Source organism: Peromyscus eremicus, chromosome 2, assembly GCF_949786415.1.
Source record: "Peromyscus eremicus chromosome 2, PerEre_H2_v1, whole genome shotgun sequence".
Lineage (NCBI taxonomy): Eukaryota > Metazoa > Chordata > Mammalia > Rodentia > Cricetidae > Peromyscus > Peromyscus eremicus.
Window position 1 is genome coordinate 68,661,152 of NC_081417.1, and position 17,441 is coordinate 68,678,592.

Sequence of the window (17,441 nt, forward strand, 5' to 3'; positions counted from 1 at the left end):
ATACCAAGGCCACGAGGTGCCGTGGTGGTGGTGGTTGCTACCTGGGCTGTGTTTTCATGTCACTTGGTCTCTCAAAGTTTCCTCTTCTGTGAGTTAGAACTATTTCCTCTTTCAGTTGCCGAGAAAAGTCTTTTCTTAGACTGGGTTTTCTCCATGTGTCCTCTGAAGTCTTTCTCCTGTGACATCTCTGGGAAGTGTGTCAATGTCTTCTATGTACTTAAGCATGTAATATGCAGCGTTTCATTTATCTGACATACTTGCCTACAGCCACGTAAGTGCTTTCTCAACCAGAAGGTGATGTGTCCTGTCTAGGGAAGCATAACACCGTGTCAGCGCTGAGATGGACTCATGGGTGTGTGTATTAACTGATAAAATTCTACAAGAAAAACGCTACTGTATTATCAGAGTGGTCATAGTATTTAATGTATTTAGGAATTCTTAATGACCAAGGAAGTTGTGAAATTTTTAATATTTATTAAAATTGGACACAGCTTGCAAAAAAGGTTTAGGGTGAGTGTCTCGTGTACTAGGAATGTGTCTTAATTATCTTTGTAGTCATAGCATTTATGCTCAGCACTTAATATGTATCCAGTTAATGTACGTTGAATGAAAGGGAGAAGGGTTAGTTTTCCTAAGAAAATATGGTCGTAAGTTTTTACAAATTCCATTCTCCTTCTCCTCCTTTTCCATTCCTCCACTCTTTCCCTCTTTCAGGAGACATCCTTAATCGATTGATTAGATCAAAACTGAATGCAATTGAAAACTCTCCACAGAAGCACACGGAGCTTATGCTCCTGTCACTGCCTGTGATGTGTGCTTTCTAATTCCCTCGGTTGCTGTGTATCTTGGGGTTTGACTGTATTACTTGACGGAATTTGGAGGGAAGGGACCAGTATTGTTCTGTTATTCAGTATTCCATTCTAGAGACTATTTGAAGAATAGAATTAATTCCCTGGAGCCAAGAGATCATTTCCCCTGCAGAGTTCTGGCTAAAGTGTCAAAATCTTTATCTGCTATCTTTGTTTTATTTTTAATTTTTACAGCTCCGTGCTGATGATATGACAGAATCCCCTATTTTCACCATGTGTTATATATTAGCTCTTTTGGCACTATAAAATAAATTTTATATTTATTTTAGGGTTTGGGATATGACTCAGTGATAGTAATTGCCTAGCATGTACAAGGCCCGGCCCTACAAAAAACATTTTAAATTTGTGCATTAATTACATTTTATGCTGTTTTCTCTCTGAGATTTATCCTGAATAGATTTCCTAGAGGAAGTTAATTTTATCAGTACTATGCAGATTCAACCCTGAGGTTCTCCTCGCTAAACCTTAGGGATTTTTTTTTTTAAAGCCTTTTGGCCTCTGGTCTGTATCCACAGATTTGATTAAGAAGACTTTTGGAGCCAGGCTCTGCTTTTATCTTTCTAATAAAAGCAGTTTGTTCAGTATTCCTCTCCAGCCCTAACAAAATTAAAACTTCCTTTTGCTTTTTAAATGAATGGGACAATGATTTCTGTTTCGCTGTTTATAGTACTTTTTAGTCATGGTGCACGGGATCTGGGTATTTCCTGGCCGTGCTGGCTTTGGAGATGTAAGAAATATATTCAGTATATAAGAAATACTGATGATTGTGTGTCTAGGTTACCTACTCAGTAGAGCCTAAAGTAGGCATATGAAAATAAACTTAGCTCTCAGAAATTTGAGAAAAGAAATATCATGGATGTAATAGTTTTATTTTTAATAAGAAATGTTAATATCTGAGAAGATGGAATTCCTGGGAGAAATGTTTACATTTGCTGTTTTTCTTCTCAGATAATGGCTCTGGATCTGGAGAAGGAGGTGAGTTTCAAATACTTGGCTATTTTGAGACAGTTTTCATTTCGTAGCTCAGGCTGGCTTGGAACTCGCTTTGTAGTACAGGTTTCTCCTTGACCTCACGTCGGTCCTCAGGTCTCAGCCTCTGAAGTGCTGGGATTCCAGGCATGACCCTTGGAGCCTAGCCTAGGTACATCATAAAGGCCTTTGTTTTCCTTTGATTTTTCTCAACAACTCTTAAGATACAATTCATACACCACAGGGCTCACTCATTTGAAGTTTACAGCTCAAGGGTTTTCAATATTTGCAGAGCTGTGGATTCATTGCCTAAACAACCTTGCAGGAAGCCCTGACCTCTGGCCACTGAGCCTACCCTGGCTGTCCCCTGCCCCCTGGCCACCTATGCCTACCTTGGCTGTCCCTCTGCCCTCTGGCCACCATGCCTACCTTGGCTGTCCCCCTGCCCTCTGGCCACCGTGCCTACCCTGGCTGTCCCCCTACCCCCTGGCCACCGTGCCTACCTTGGCTGTCCCCCTGCCCTCTGGCCACCGTGCCTACCTTGGCTGTCCCCCTGCCCCCTGGCCACTGTGCCTACCCTGGCTGTCCCTCTTAACTGCAGTCTTGATCCTGTGCAGCCTTCACTGAAGGTTTGTTTTCAGCCTAAAGGGAGCCCATCGTAGCTCCTGTTAAATTGAGGTTACACAAGCTAATTGCCGCACAGAATTGTCCACCCAAGTGATTTTTTTTTATCATGAAACAGTGTTTAAATCTCTTTTATTCTTTGCTTACAATTTTTGTTAATCTTAAGTTTTTTTTTTTTAATAACAAAGTTAAAAATTCCAGAGTAAGTTGTGCCTAGATGAGGGAAAGCTTGCAAGACAACTGGTGGAATTAAGAATTAAATTTAAACCTTTAAAACTTCCTGTGTCGGGCTGGAGAGATAGCTCAGAGGTTAAGAGCACTAACTTCTTCCAGAGGTCCTGAGTTCAATTCCCAGCACCCACATGGTGGCCCACAACCACCTGTAATGAGATCTGGCACCCTTTTCTGTATACATAATAAATAAATAAATATTTAAAAAAAAAAAAAAAACTTCCTGTGTCTTAAATAAAATTATTTCTCCTGTTTAAAAATGTCATATAATAGCATTAAAGGACCAGAACTGAGGATGACTAATCTGCTTCATAGTTTAATGAAGCTGTAAATATTACTATCTATTGCATGCAAAATATTTGAGGTACCCTGAGGATATGTTAAAAAAACACTCATTGGGAAAATTCAGTCCAAATATAAACCACAGTTATGATCCTAACCATAGAAACCTTGGGCTAGGCCACTCCTTCCTCTGTCTTTGGTAGAATCCTAAAGTTTCCGAGTTGGAAGGAACTTTGAAGGACTGTAAAGAATAGAACATTTATGGGGAAGAATTCAAGGATGGGAGTTGCAGCCAGAAAGAAAATGATAAAGGCGACAAACAATAGGATTTGATTTAAATGGATGTGTTAAGTAGGAGCTTTGTAATCATGTGTGAAAGCTAACTTCATGAATTTTAGATCTGAGAGCAAGGAAGGATTTTAAGAGATCATGTGACTCGGTCCCTGAGGTCATTGTTCTGTTAGGAGACTCAGATGTTCCCAAGATTTGCTAATACAGTACAGTCCTGGCTGTCTTACTGAGAATGTAGGTTGTTCTCGGCCCTCAAGGGAGCATGCGTTGGAAAGGGTTAGTGGTTTGCTCAGCCATTCTGGATCTCATGGTGGTTCTGAGGTCTCAAAATTATTTACCTTTATGATCATTGCAATCTGTTTAGGTATTCATTTGAGTTTGAGGAGTGTTTCCCGTCAGAAAGTAGGCAGATGGTAAACGTGGGAAGCTTAGGTGTCACCTGTGGACTTGCGTTTTGTAGTTTTCCACTGACTGGCACCCCGGTATAAAAGTCTGTGACATACCAAGTCTGGAGAGGCTGAAATCCTTCTTCAATTCTGACTTCTGGCCCTCTTTCAGAGAGCTGCAAGGATCCACTCTAGTTGAGGCCCACACTTACAGGATGCCCTTGTTTGGGGGATGTGAGTCCCTTTAGGGGCAATGACATGCGCTCCTTTTGTTGCTGGGAGATAGGAGACTCACAGATTTCTGCATCTGAGTATTTGAGCCAAGTGGGCCGAGTAGAGAAGGGGGAGGTGCTTTGTAAGAGCGCCCCTTTCCTGGTCCAGAATTGGAGACAAATATTTCTTTTAACTCTGGAGTTAGTTTTTATGTGTTTAGAAAATCTGGTGTGGAGCTGATGTGAGGGAAAGGTGATGAGTGTGTTCTAGTGTGTTCCAGCATGTCCATACCTATCAGCTTCTACTGGCTTCTTTAGGGGGAGGGTGGTCACAGACTTGCTCATGTTTTGTTTGCTCCTACTCAGTGTTAAATGGTAGTTCTTTAGAAATGCAGTTTATTAAACCTACTATATTGTTCTGTGCACACAACCCAAGAGGTTATTTTACAAATAGCGCTGCATCCCAGAATGGGTTGTTCAGTAATAGCAGCAGCAGTTTTGGACTTCAACTTTGAGGACATTTTAGAAGTGATTCCAGAAGCTTGGGTGCATTTTCCTTCAAAACAAGATAATGGTTCCTGAAAACTTGAAGTGTATCTGGAGAGGATCCATCCTAACTTTTGGTTGAAAGTTTACCTTTTCTGTTGAAACAGAGGAGGAAGGCTCAGGAGCAGAGGCTCACAGGAAACATTCCAAGTGTGGACCGTGCAAGTACAAAGCTGAGTGTGACGAGGACGCGGAAAACGTTGGGTGAGTTGTGGCAGAAGGGACTAAGTGCTTTTTAGATCCCTCTTCATCATGATGCTGCGGGAAGGCTTTCTGCCGGAGTCTCAGCTTCCGAGCACGTGTCCTTGCAAATCAAACTGTTAGTGCTAGTCTGATTGACTCTTTTTTTTTAAGTTGATGTAATACAATGGCTGTTTAAATAAGTTACGTATTCAGAAAGAGAATTCATTTAGTTTTTGAGTTTTATCTGTTCTTTAAAAAATAATTTTGTTTATATTAATATTGATTTGTTCATCAAAACTTGTTTTGAATTGTCCCATCCCACTCTGTCAGTATCTATAATGAACAGTTTGTTCTCTTGCCGTTTTATGCAAAAACTTATCTGGTTCAGTGCATTGAGAAAAATTTAAAAAATTTGCAAAAATTGAGCTGTATTAACTATTTTATATTATTGAAACTTACTCTTATAAATCTCAGTTGTATAGCTGATGTTGTTTTTCTCCTCTGTGTTCGGCCCTCACCAAGGCGACTTTAGTGGCTGACAGACTCATCCTGGAAGGAGTGCTCCTTGGTGGACTAGGACTCACACTGGCGTTTGTCAGTCAAGTTTGATTTTTCCTTTGGTCAGTGCCACATTTCCGTGGTCCCAGTCTCACTCTTCTGTTGCCCTGTGGTGCTTAATTGGTGCATATTTGATTTTCAAAGCTCTAATGCTAGCTTCAGGACCTGACAGCCAGATGTATCTTCTTCGTTTCCTGTTTGCTCTAGTGCGTATTCAGAAACACCCATTTTTAGAGATTTGTAATTTATTCCTTTTGTACATATTTTTGGTTTCAGGTCCTATGTTTTATTCAGTGCTTAAGTGTTTTTCATCAGAACAGTGTATTAATTAGCATTAATGCCCAGAGTGAGTTTGTAAGTCAAGACCATTCCATTTTCAGTGTTGGTGGCAATAATGTCAGCTGTTTGGGTGGCATTTGGTTTACGTAGTGTATATAAGATAAACAGATGCAGAAAAGTGACTTGAGAAATCTTAATGTGTTGTTTTTGCACACTGTTTACAGGACGGGCCTATGTCTATGTCCATCACAGTGGTTTGATGTGTGAGAACCTTTTGTTTTTTAATCCAAAGCAGACACTGAGAGAAATGGTAGGCACTTCCAGAATGTAGATACTGCAGTCTTTCCTCTGATGTTACTAATGATAAAGGCCTGATGAAACAGTAGTGTGTGTATGTGTGTATGTGTGTGTGTGTGTGTGTGTGTGTGTGTGTGTGTGTGTGTGTAATTACTCCTTTCATTACTTTTCCTTAGGACAGTTTTATAATAGTGTTCATAGACTACATAGCCGCCCCTGATTGATTGGCTGGGTATATTGGTCTGTTTTTATTCCTTTAACAATATCTCTATTCAGCCCTATTTTTTACTTTTCTCAGCTGTCATTTTTTTCATGCTTAAATAGAAAGAGATAGAAGATTTGAAACTGAAGCAGATTCCATTTAGTCTCAAAAGTGGCTCCAAATAAGACATCTAAATACCCACCTTTATGTGACTGCCGCTCCCTAAGATGCAGTATGTTCCCATCTGAGAAAATTAATTTTGTGTATCTTTTTATCTGCAAGTTTGCAGCCTCTGTATTTGCAGAGACTAGCTCTAAGCATAGGGGAGTGGGCACCAACCAGGGAAGGGTTTACCGACAGGCAGAGGAGCGCACGGAGCCGAGACCAGGCAATGACGGGACAATAGGAAAACACTGAGGGAATGATTGACACCTGTGTCCAGAAAACGAGTGCAGCAGCTAGAGTTCTTGATGCTACTGTAGATATGCAACAAAAGGAAATTTGATTTGTAGGCTGATCTTCTAGCCTGTAAACTACCACCAACTGTGGGTGTAACAATGTTGTTGAATTTTTCTAATTTACTTTTAAATGGGCTTTGATTCCAAGAGAGCTATCTGTGGAGGTTTTTTAGTTCCTTCAAGGCAGCTACAGAGAACTTCTGGTACAGAAAACTACGACATGCAGAAATGTAACAGTAGCTAATAGCCTTGTGTTTTAAAATATATTTTACTTTGAATTATGTGTATATGGGTGTATCTGTGTGTTGGTGTGAGAGCAGGTTCTTCCCTCACCAGAAGCCGTCTCCTCTCTCTCTATTATTTACCATTCTTAATTTATTTAGGGGGCTAGGAAAGGCTCAATGGGTAAGATTGTTTGCTCTGCAAGCATAAGCATATGAGTTTGAATCGACAGTACCCACGTAAAATATCTGGGCATGGCTGCATAATTCTATAACCTCAGCATGGCAGATGGAGACCAGGCAGATCCTAGGAGCTCACTGGCTAGCAGCCTTGCAGAAACAGTGAGCTTTAGACTCAGTGAGAAGCCCTGTCTTAGGGGAATAAGGTGGAGATTGATAGATGAAATAACCTCAGATATGGTGGCACACGCTTTTGATCCCAGCACCTGGGAAACAGAGCCAGTCAGATCTCTGTGAAATCGAGGCTAGCCTGGTCTACATAGCAAGTTCCAGGCTAGCCAGGCCTACATAGTGAGACCCTGTCTCAAACAAACAAACAATCAGCCAACAAACGAAATAAAACCAACTAAAAAAAGAAAATATCCCACATCCTCTTCTTGCCTCTTCAGATATGCGTTATGTGCACAATATGCCATCCACATACAAATTGTTTACACATAATTTCATATATTTACGGGGTATAAACTATGCAGCTTCAGTATGTATGTGCACCGTTTAAACCAGGTAATTGGCATTTCCATCACCTTGTCCTTTCCACGTTAAGAGCTTAGGTTTTATGCTCACCTTTTCATAAAATAATCTAAAGGTTGATTGGGATGATTGTGGTCCTAGTGTACTCTAGAGCAGTAGCATGGTGCTGAGGGGTGGGGATATGGACAGCAGCCAGTAGATTGTCTGTTGATTATTTTCCAGGCAGGGTCTCATTGTGTAGTCTAAGGTGGCCTCAAACTCATGATCTTTCTGACTTAAGCTGGCTTCAGCTGTGAACTTCTGCTCTCTGAAAAGATGAATCATGGTTAAGAGCTCTTGCATTTGCAGAGGACCTGGGTTTGATTCCCCACACCCATGTGGTGGCTTACATGTGTAACTCTAGTTCCAGGGGATCCAGTGCCTTCCTCTTATCTCTGTTGGCAACAGGCACACATGTGGTGAACATAAATACATGCAGGCAAAACACCCATACACATAAAATAAAATCTAAAAGTAAAAAAGAAATACACTGACATTGTTAACCAGCATGCCTTTTACATATTGACAGTGTACTTAAATATTTTGGTAGGATTCTGTGGAATGATGTTTACTTTTATTAAATGTAATGCATTGAAATATTTCTAATATTTTCAGTCTTATTTTCTTAAAGAAGTGGTGGTTGTGGTGGTTTGAATGAGAATGGTCACCATAGGCTTCTATGTTTAAATGCTTCATCCCTAGTTGGTGGAACTATCTGGGAAGGATTAGGAAGTGGTGCCTTGTTGTAGAATATTATTTTAAGCTGTGTTACTTTTGTTTATGTTGCATTTGTTTAACTCTGTGAAGCTGTGTTACTTTGCCTGTCAAAAACACCTGATAGTCTATTAAAGAGCTGAACAGCCAATAGTGAGGCAGGAGAGAGAAATAGGTGGGGCTGGTAGGCAGAGAGTATAAATAGAAGGAGAAATCTGGGAGAGAAGAACAAGTAGCCAGAGAAGGAGGAGGACCCAGGGGCCAGCCACCCAGCTACACAGTAATCCATGGAGTAAGAGTAAGATTTACAAAAGTAAGAGAATGGGAAAAGCCCAGAGGCAAAAGATCGATAAGTTAAGGAAAGCTAGCAAAAAAACAAGCCAAGCTAAGGCTGGGCATTTATAAGTAAGAATAAGCCTTGGTGTGTGATTTTTTGGGGAACTGGGTGGCGCCCCCAAAAAAGAGTAATAAACCAACCAACAACAGGGCCTTGTTGGAGGATGTGTGTTATTGGGGGCAGGATTTGAGGTTTCCAAAAGCCCCATGACATTCCTCATGATTTTGTCTAAAGATGTAGACTCTCAGGTACTGCTTCAGCCCAGTGCTCCCTGCCTGCTGACATGCTTCCCACCATGATGGTCATGGACTCTAACCCTCTGGAACTGTAGGCCCTAAATTAAACACTTGTTTTATAAATTGTGTTGGTCATGTTGTTGTGTTGGTCATGGTGTCTTACAACAACAGAAAAACAACTGTGGTAGTGGTTGTGAAGGTTAACTTGACAAGACCTAGAACCATATAGGGGACAAACATCTGGGCACATCTGTGAAGGAGTTTCTGGACTGAATTAACTGAGATGGGATGACCCACCCTAAATGTGGTGACATCATTCTTTGAGCACCAGCAGTCATCTCTCCCTGCTTCCTGACTTAGGATGCAGTGTGACCAGCCAGCTGTCTCAGACTCCTGCTGCCATGGGTTTCCCACCGTGATGACCTGCTCCTTAACTGTGGTCCAAATAAACCCTCTGCCTTAGTTACTGTTCTATTGCTGTGAGAAGACACCATAATGGAGGCAATTTATAGACTAAAGCATTGAATTGGGGCTTTCTTCGTTTCAGAGGGTGAGTCCATGACCATCATGGTGGAGAGCATGGCATCAGGCAGTCGGGTATGGCACTGGAGCAGTAGCTGAGGCTTACTTACATCCTGATCCTCAGGATGGCAGAGAGAGTCAGGGTGAGGAAGGAGAGAGACTGGGCCTGGCTTTCAAAGCCTACCCCCAGTGACACAGCCTCCAACAAGGTCACACCTCCTAATCCTTCCTAAATAATACACCATTTGGGAACCAAACATTCAAACACATGAGCCTATGGGAGACATTTTCATTCAAACCACCACACCTTCCTGGCTTAAGTTGCTTTTCTCAGGCATTTTGCCGTAGCAGTGAGCAAATAACTAATGCTGTAGTGGTCCACAAATTGATTTCATAATCCACTGTTTCTGTAATCTACAGTTTGAAAGATAATGTTCTCAAACATAACTATCATAGCTATATATCTGGCACGGTTTTAGATAGGAATATCCATTAAATGTTTTTATCTTTTCTCACTTAGTATCTTTCCTGTCAGAAGAAACGCTGCACAATCCATCTAGTTTCTTACACTTAAGTTTCTTTCTATTGTTAATCAATACACTTAAAAAAACAAACGAACAAAAAAATGGGCCTGGAGAGATGGCTCAGTGGTTAAGAGCACTGGCTGCTCTTTCAGAGGACCTGGGTTCAATTCCCAGCATCTATATGGCAGCTCACAACTGTCTGTAACTCCAGTTCCAGCAGATCTGACACCCTCACACAGACATACATGCAGGCAAAACACCAGTGCATATAAAATAAAAATAAATAAATTATTAAAAAAAACCCAAAAACAAAAAACAACAACAACAACAACAAAAAACCCCAAAGACTTTGGAAGAAGGAATCGTGCCACCATGGAAATTAATTTTCTTTTATTAAGAGAAAGAGCTATGTTTTTAACTTCAGCTACTTAAATGAAAATTTAATTACACTGTATAATTCCCTTCCCCTCTTTTCATCTCCTTTCTTTAAAGTTTTCTTTTCTTTTCTTTACTTATGATGCATGTGTGTCTGTATGTGTGTATGTGCATGTATGGATGGATGCCTTCTGAGAACACGAGGGTATTGGATCCTGCTTGATGTGGGTGGTCTGGTCCTCCGGTCCTCTGACAGAGTAGGAAGCACTCTTAACTACAGAGTAATTTTTCCAGCCAGCCACCCCCCACCCCCTTTGAAGTCTGTGTTTGTGTGTGAGATGTGTGTTTGGGTGTTTGCATACCTTGAGCCATGTGGAGGTTGGAGACAGGACAGTTTTGGGTGCCACCTCCACCTTGTTTCAGATGGGCTCTTGTGGGTTTGTTGTTTTTCTATGGGTGCATGTGCTTGCTAACTGGCTTTTAGCTTCTAGAATTCCCCTGTCTCTGCCTCTCATCTCATGGAACACTGGAATTACAGACCTGGGCTCCTATGCTTGGCTTTCTGAGGGTTCCGGGGATTAGAACTCAGGTCCTCACACTTGCTTGGCAAGCACTTTACCCACTGAGCCATGTCCCCAGCCTCCTTCCTCCTTTTTTAAGACAAGGTCTTACCATGTAGCCCAGCCTAGCCTTGAACTTCCCAGTCTTCCTGCTTCAATCTCCCAAGTGCTAGGACTACAGGCATGTGCCACCATGTCTGACTCTCCTTGCTTTCTTGAGCAGAATATGTACATTTTAACAGGTCCTTGAAGTTCCTTACCTGATTTTCCCACAAGCTTTTCTGGCTGTTAGCAGGAAGTCAAGGAAGTACTGTCTTGATTTTACAGGGGAGGGTGATCCCAGAAGCAGCAGAATTGCATAGGTCCATGACAAAGAATTTATCCTGTGTGCTGTGTATCTGTACTACTGGGCTGTTCTTAAAGGGTTCTGGTTGGCAGTTTCATTGTTATACTTGAAATGCTATTCTGTATTGTGTTTTGTGTTCTTATATTTGTTTTTAAAGTAATATTTTTGGAGGAGGCATGGGGAGGTAAAGTACTTGATGTGTTAGCATGTGGACCTAAATTTGATCCCAACGTTTATGTGAAAAGTGTGTGTGGGTGTGGTGGTGCAGACTTATAATCCTTCCCTGGAGAAGTGGAGACATGCAGATCCTTGACCTGACTGTTCTTTCATTCTAGACTAATCTGTGAGCTCTAGTTCCTAGGAAGAGACTGTCTCAGCAAACAAGGTGGATGGCTCCTAAGGAACAACACCTGAAATTGACCTTTGGCCTCCACGTGCACAAGCATACATGTATATGTGCACCTATAAACAAACAGATGCACCTGGGCACATGAACACACACACACACACACACACACACACACACACACACACACACACACACATGCACGCACATGCACACACACAATTTCTGGGTCTTGGGATAGCTTAGTTGGTAGAGTGCTTGCCTAAGTCCAGGGTTTAGTCCCCTGCACTTCACAAACAGAATATGGAGGAATGTGTCTGCAATTCCAGCACTCAAGAAATGGAGGCATGAAGATGTGATACACTGAATTTGAGACTAGCCTGGGTAACATGAGACTGTATAATTTTATTTTTTGCTCTTTGGGGGCCAGCTACCCAGCTCCCAAATAAATAATACGGAGACTTATTCTTACTTATGAATGTCTGGCCTTAGCTTGGCTAGTTTCTAGCCAGCTTTTCTTAAATTATCCCATCTACCTTTTGCCTCTGGGCTTTTACCTTTCTCTGTTCTATATATTTTTCTTTTCTTCTTACTCTGTGGCTGGCTTTGTGGCTGGCCCCTGACGTCCTCCTCTCCTCCTTTTCTCACTCCTCCCCTCTTCTCTTCCATTTATTCTCTCTCCTTGCCAGCCCCACCTATCCCTCTTCTGCCTAGCTATTGGCCGTTCAGTTCTTTATTAGACCATCAGGTGTTTTAGACAGGCAAAGTAACACAGCTTCACAGAGTTAAACAAATGCAACACATCTTTGCATCATTAAACCAATGTTCCACAACATAAATAAATGTAACACATCTTAAAATAATATTCCACAATAAGACTCTTGTCTTAAAAGCAGTCAACCAACCAACCAAACCAACCCAAAAAGCAAAACAGAAAGCTTTCTTCTCTTTTGCCAGGTTGCTAGCTGCTGCTTATGGGTACTGCCAGTGTGCCTTGTCAATGAACTTGACCGACGTTTGCTTCTCTTCCGCCTCAAACAGGAAACAATATCTGTGTGTGAACAGCATATAGTGTACGAATAACTTAAACGTCAAATGAGCTCGTGCTGTTTCTTCTTAGCAACACTTGTGACCTCTACTGCACGTCCCTCTTTCTTGCTCACTTGCTGGCTATTTTCAGTTATTTCTAACTTCAATTACTGGGGCAGGAGATGGCTCAGCCTCAGCAATTAAGAACACTTACTGATCTTGCACTGGACCCAAGTTCAGTTCCTGGCACACATGTTGGGTAGTTCACAACCACCTGTAACTCCAGCTCTAGGGAAATCTAACTCCCTTATCTGGCATCTGTAGGCATCTGCCCTCATATGCACATACCCACATATAAGCACACACACAAGTATTAATTTAAAAATAAAAATTCTCCAAATTGAATGACTTCTGAGGTACTTCTCCCTCTTCCTGAGGCAGACTGTGTTTTTCCTGGGGTGCTGTGAGCTTTGCATGTGGTAGCTGCATTCGTCATTAATTACCTTTTGAATTTATATCTGGAGGTATATAGGTAAGGTTCCAAAAACAGCAGCTCCCTTGTGAGTGAGGTTTTAGTACTCCAGTGTGACAGCTGAGAAGTGTAGGGACTTCTTAGGTGGCCGCCTCCACCTTAAAGCTTGCAATCAGCATGCCCTTTACAGCATTATATTTCTAAACCTTGTTCTTAGTATTACTCCCTGCCCATCTCCCTTTGCTCAGTGGCATTTCTAATTTGTCCAAGACTTCAGTTATTGCTGCAAGACAGCTAGCTACCAGCCATTTCTCTGAACAGTGTGGTTACTAATGATAGGACTCCTTCCCGTTGGTGCCTTTATGTACCTGACCCAAATCCCTGCCCAGGAATGGTCTGAGGCATTTGTAGATTCCCCATGCATGAAGCCAATACAGGTGAGCTATAGAAGTCCCTGAATAGTTCTCTTTGAGCTTTGTGTGCTGTGCTTTATGGAAATGGTCTCTGCTCTTCTGCTTCTTTGATGCAATCTGCTCTTTCCTTTTTACCCTTGCGTGATAGAAATATCTGAGAGCTGCTTGGAGAATTGTACAGGTGTGTGGTATGGCAGACAGTATTGATAGCAGCCTAATCCACCTGCTGTACATCTCTGTGAGCTGCCAATTTCTGTTTTGGTGGATTTCGGGCCAGTGTTACAGCATGAATACTCTCCCTTCTAGGTGCAATGAAATCTCCTGTGCTAAAAGAGAGCGATGCTAGGCATTTCCTTCCTTTCTGAAAGCTTTATGTATTTTTCATAATTTCCTTCTTCTTTTATGCTCTATTTTCACACAGAAATGACAGTGAGTATTGTCATTTGGCATTGCCTGATTCTGGAAATACAGAATAATAGACTTAAAAATAATTTAAGGGGCTCACAAGCCACCCCCCCCCATCTAGCTGAGGAGCTATTGGTAGTTAATGGCTGCTGGGTGAGAGGGAGAAGTGGCGGATTTTCTTCAGTGGTGTAGCCTTTGGTAAGTTGCCTATGATCCAGTAATAGCCCCACACCCATGCTCAGGCAAGCAACCCTAATTACACTCGGAGGTCATTAAGAAAAAGACACACAAGTGGGATGGAGCCTTCCTTAGACAAGGGCTCCAGAGGGAAATGAGATGGAGAGTGAGAGAGGTCAAGGGGATAAATACGATCAAAATGCAGTGTATACATGTAGGGAATGGTCAGCTGATAAAAGTCAATTAGTTTAATGAACTTCTACAGTTGCCCTTTAGATCATAATAGAAAAATAATTTTAACTTCTTTCTCTGCTGGTAATAGAAAAAAAATACTATTCAGTGGTATTTTGTGCGAGGTGCAGTCTGTATGCTAGCTAGCAAGGACGGGTTCTTTTCTAGAAATAACTTCTGACAGTTGCCAATAAAGGTTTCTCTTGATAGATTTGTCTTTAAGGCACAGACCTTCCTCTCTCCAGAGCCTCTTCTTGTCTTCTGAATGTTCCTTTGTAGTGTCCCTGGAGACTTTCTTTGCCTCACTTTGTTGCTCCTGGCACTCTTTGTCGGAGTCCCATACCTGTTTTTCTATTTTAAGTCATATTCCTCCTAGATTGAGATGTAGTGTGAATTAGGTAGACTGTCACCACTTCTTCTTGGAAGCATTTTCCATGGTCTCTATGAGTGCTTCCTTGGTCTTGAAGAACAACATCTGTGTGATGCTATGTTTATAGTGTGGGATCACTGGCAGGTTGTGAGGTCCCTGGGACCAGGCACTTTGCTATAAGGTTATTGCTAAGATAAGACATTGTGACCAAGGCAGCTTATAAAAGAAAGCATTATTTGGGAGTTACAGTTTCAGGGGGCTAGTCCATGACCATTATAGTGGGGAGCAGTAGCTGCGAGCTCACATTGTGAGACACAACCACAAGGCACAGAAAGAAGAGAACTAACTGGAAATGGTGTGGGCTTTTGAAACCTCAATGCCCACCCCAGTGACACACCTCCTCCAACAAGGCCACACCTCCTAATCCTTCCCAAACAGTTCCACCAACTAGGGACCAAGCATTCAAACATATGAGTCCATGGGGGCCATTCTCATTCAAACTACCACAGGTTGGGAGCTGAGGGTGGTCCTTCATTGTTTGTTAAGTTGATAGCACATGGTGGTTTGGATCTGTTATTCACTTAGAGCTGCTTGTGAGGATTTAATGTGTTAAGCTTGAGGCAGGCTCCATTAGATGTTTGTGAAATCTAAATCAGCTCACCTGAATTAATTTAAGTTAGAGTTTTCCTAACTGTTAACTAAACTACATTGAGATGGAGTAGTATTCTCTGCAGAGTTAGAAGGAAGAATGAAAAGGGTTAGATGTGTTTGAGTGATAGTAACAATGATGCCTTTCAAATATACATTCCATTTGAAATAATTTCAAAGGGTCCCCCCTTCAAAATCTTATTTGATTCTGTCAGCAGAGCTAGGAGGTATTGTTCCAATTTTAGAGACTGGGAGCTTCAATTTACCAAAACCTTAGCCCTAAATCATAGAAGTCATTTTATTTAGTCATTTATTTACTTACGTATGCAGGCATTTATCCCTTTGAAATTCACAGTGTTAAAAATTGAAAAGCTTTGAAAGGCTGCGCAGGATAAGATCTCTTCCCCTCCCGTGTTCCCAGTCACTCGGTTGTCTTCCATCATTGTGATTGGTTTTTGTTTCATCTTCCAGGGGTGTTTCATGCATGTGCAAGCAGATCCATGCACACATTTATTTTCTTTTATAGAGTTGTTGTGGTACACTGTAGCCCATTCTGTACCTCACTTGAAAATTGCATTCTAATATCTACATTACATCTATTTAGGGAACTCCTGTGTACCTGGTTATAAATAAAATAAAATACTACCAGCATTGTAGTGTCAATCACCAGGGAATAAATGGGCAATAGTGTTACTGTAAAGCTTGCAAAACAAGAAGAGCCTGGTTTTGGCTTTGTGGAGTTGACAGCATTGCTTCTTAGGACCTTAAGGAAGTTGGAGTTATTGTTGAAGCGCTCTTCAGCTGAGATATCTGACAGGATTCAAGTTTCAAAAAATTAAAAAAAAAGATTTATTTAACTTTATGTGTATAAGTGTTTGCCCGAATATATGTATGTGTACCGTGTGTGCCTCATGCCAGTGGAGAACAGAAAAGGGCATCAGATTCCCTGGAACTAGAGTTATAGACAGTTGTGAGCCACCATGTAAATGATGGAAACCTAACCTGGATCCTCTTAAAGAGCAGCCAGTGTTCTTAACTGCTGAGCCATTTCTTTAGACCCTCTGACAGGATTCTCATGTGTGGATGAATAACTCTCTCTCCCTCTCTCTCTCTCTCTCTCTCTCTCCCCCTCTCCCCCTCCCTCCCTCCTCCTTCTCTCTCTCCCGCCTGCCCCCATATGAAGCAAAATCTCCCCACACAGCCCAGGATGTTCAAACTCCTGATCCTCCAGCTTTAACCTCTTGAATAGCAGTGATCATAGGCATGCCCCACCTTGTACCAGGCACCCAGTGCTCACTGGTTTTCTGGCATCGTACTTTTGTTTATGATTGCCATCTTTCACACCTATGCATCGTAGGAGTATTTTATATAAAGGGAAAGTGTTTTTCTGTCTTCACAGGGACTCATGGGTTCTTCCTTAACTGGCTTTTCATTGTAGAGTGTTATAATTTGTTCCTTACTTACTGCTCTAGTTAGTTGGTGGTGTGAACCTGGGAGAGTAGGGTCTAAAAGTGAGGCAGACTAAAGTCTCATGCAGTAGCCAACTTTAATCAGAACACCCAACAGTCTATTCCCCGAGGGTTGAGAATGGCAACCTGAGTAAAGTTCTCCTGAATTCAAGCTGTATGTAACCACAGGGACAAGCTGCACATGGCACAAACATGTTCTTCCACAGAGGCACATGAATAATGACAGCTGAGGGAGGCTCCCGCCTATCTGCTATACCCGGGGGGAGCACAGAAGCACATTCCAAGAGCACTTCTGTGCTGTGAAGAAACTGAGGCCACAAGACTTTTGTTTTCTTAGAGTTTTCTCACAAGATTCTCACACGACTCCATTCTTGGACTGTGTTCTAACAGTTACTTTTTTTGTCCTCTCTGTGTGTGTGTGTGTGTGTGTGTGTGTGTGTGTGTGTGTGTGTGTGAGAGAGAGAGAGAGAGAGAGAGAGAGAGAGAGAGAGAGAGAGAGAGAGAGCGAGCTTGCTTATTTTGAAATACTCTTCCTACACAACCCAAGCTGCTTTCCAGGTTACAGTCCTACCTCAGCCTCTTGAGTGCTAGAACTTTGGTGTGTGCTCCCATGCCTGGCCGTATGGTGGCAGCCACATGTATGTGTATGCATGTAAAAGACTTTTTGGGGTAAACAACTAATTTAGTTTTTTTTTTCCCCTATGGTTATTGTATTGTCAACTTCTCTCTTTTTGGGGTGGGGGATCAAACTTGATAGTTGATATGTTTTTAAAAAGTTACTAATTTCACTTTGTTCCTCAAACTTATAACTGTAAAGTTGTTTCTAAAACCTTTATCATGTAAGTGTGGTCCTCACCGACTTCTCAAGTTGTTATGCTTTTCTTTTTTAATGATGGATCTTTTGGGTTT

At 41.8% G+C, this 17,441-nt stretch overlaps 1 protein-coding gene across 1 annotated transcript in view; it reads left to right on the forward strand.

Moving 5' to 3' along the window:
* Tmeff1 (transmembrane protein with EGF like and two follistatin like domains 1) overlaps positions 1-17,441 on the forward strand; it is an 83,218-nt gene that overhangs the window by 26,832 nt on the left and 38,945 nt on the right. The window contains exons 4-5 of the mRNA XM_059254338.1: positions 1,818-1,844; positions 4,518-4,614. Of these exons, the coding sequence (XP_059110321.1) occupies positions 1,818-1,844; positions 4,518-4,614 (124 nt within the window). The remainder of the gene's footprint in view (positions 1-1,817; positions 1,845-4,517; positions 4,615-17,441) is intronic.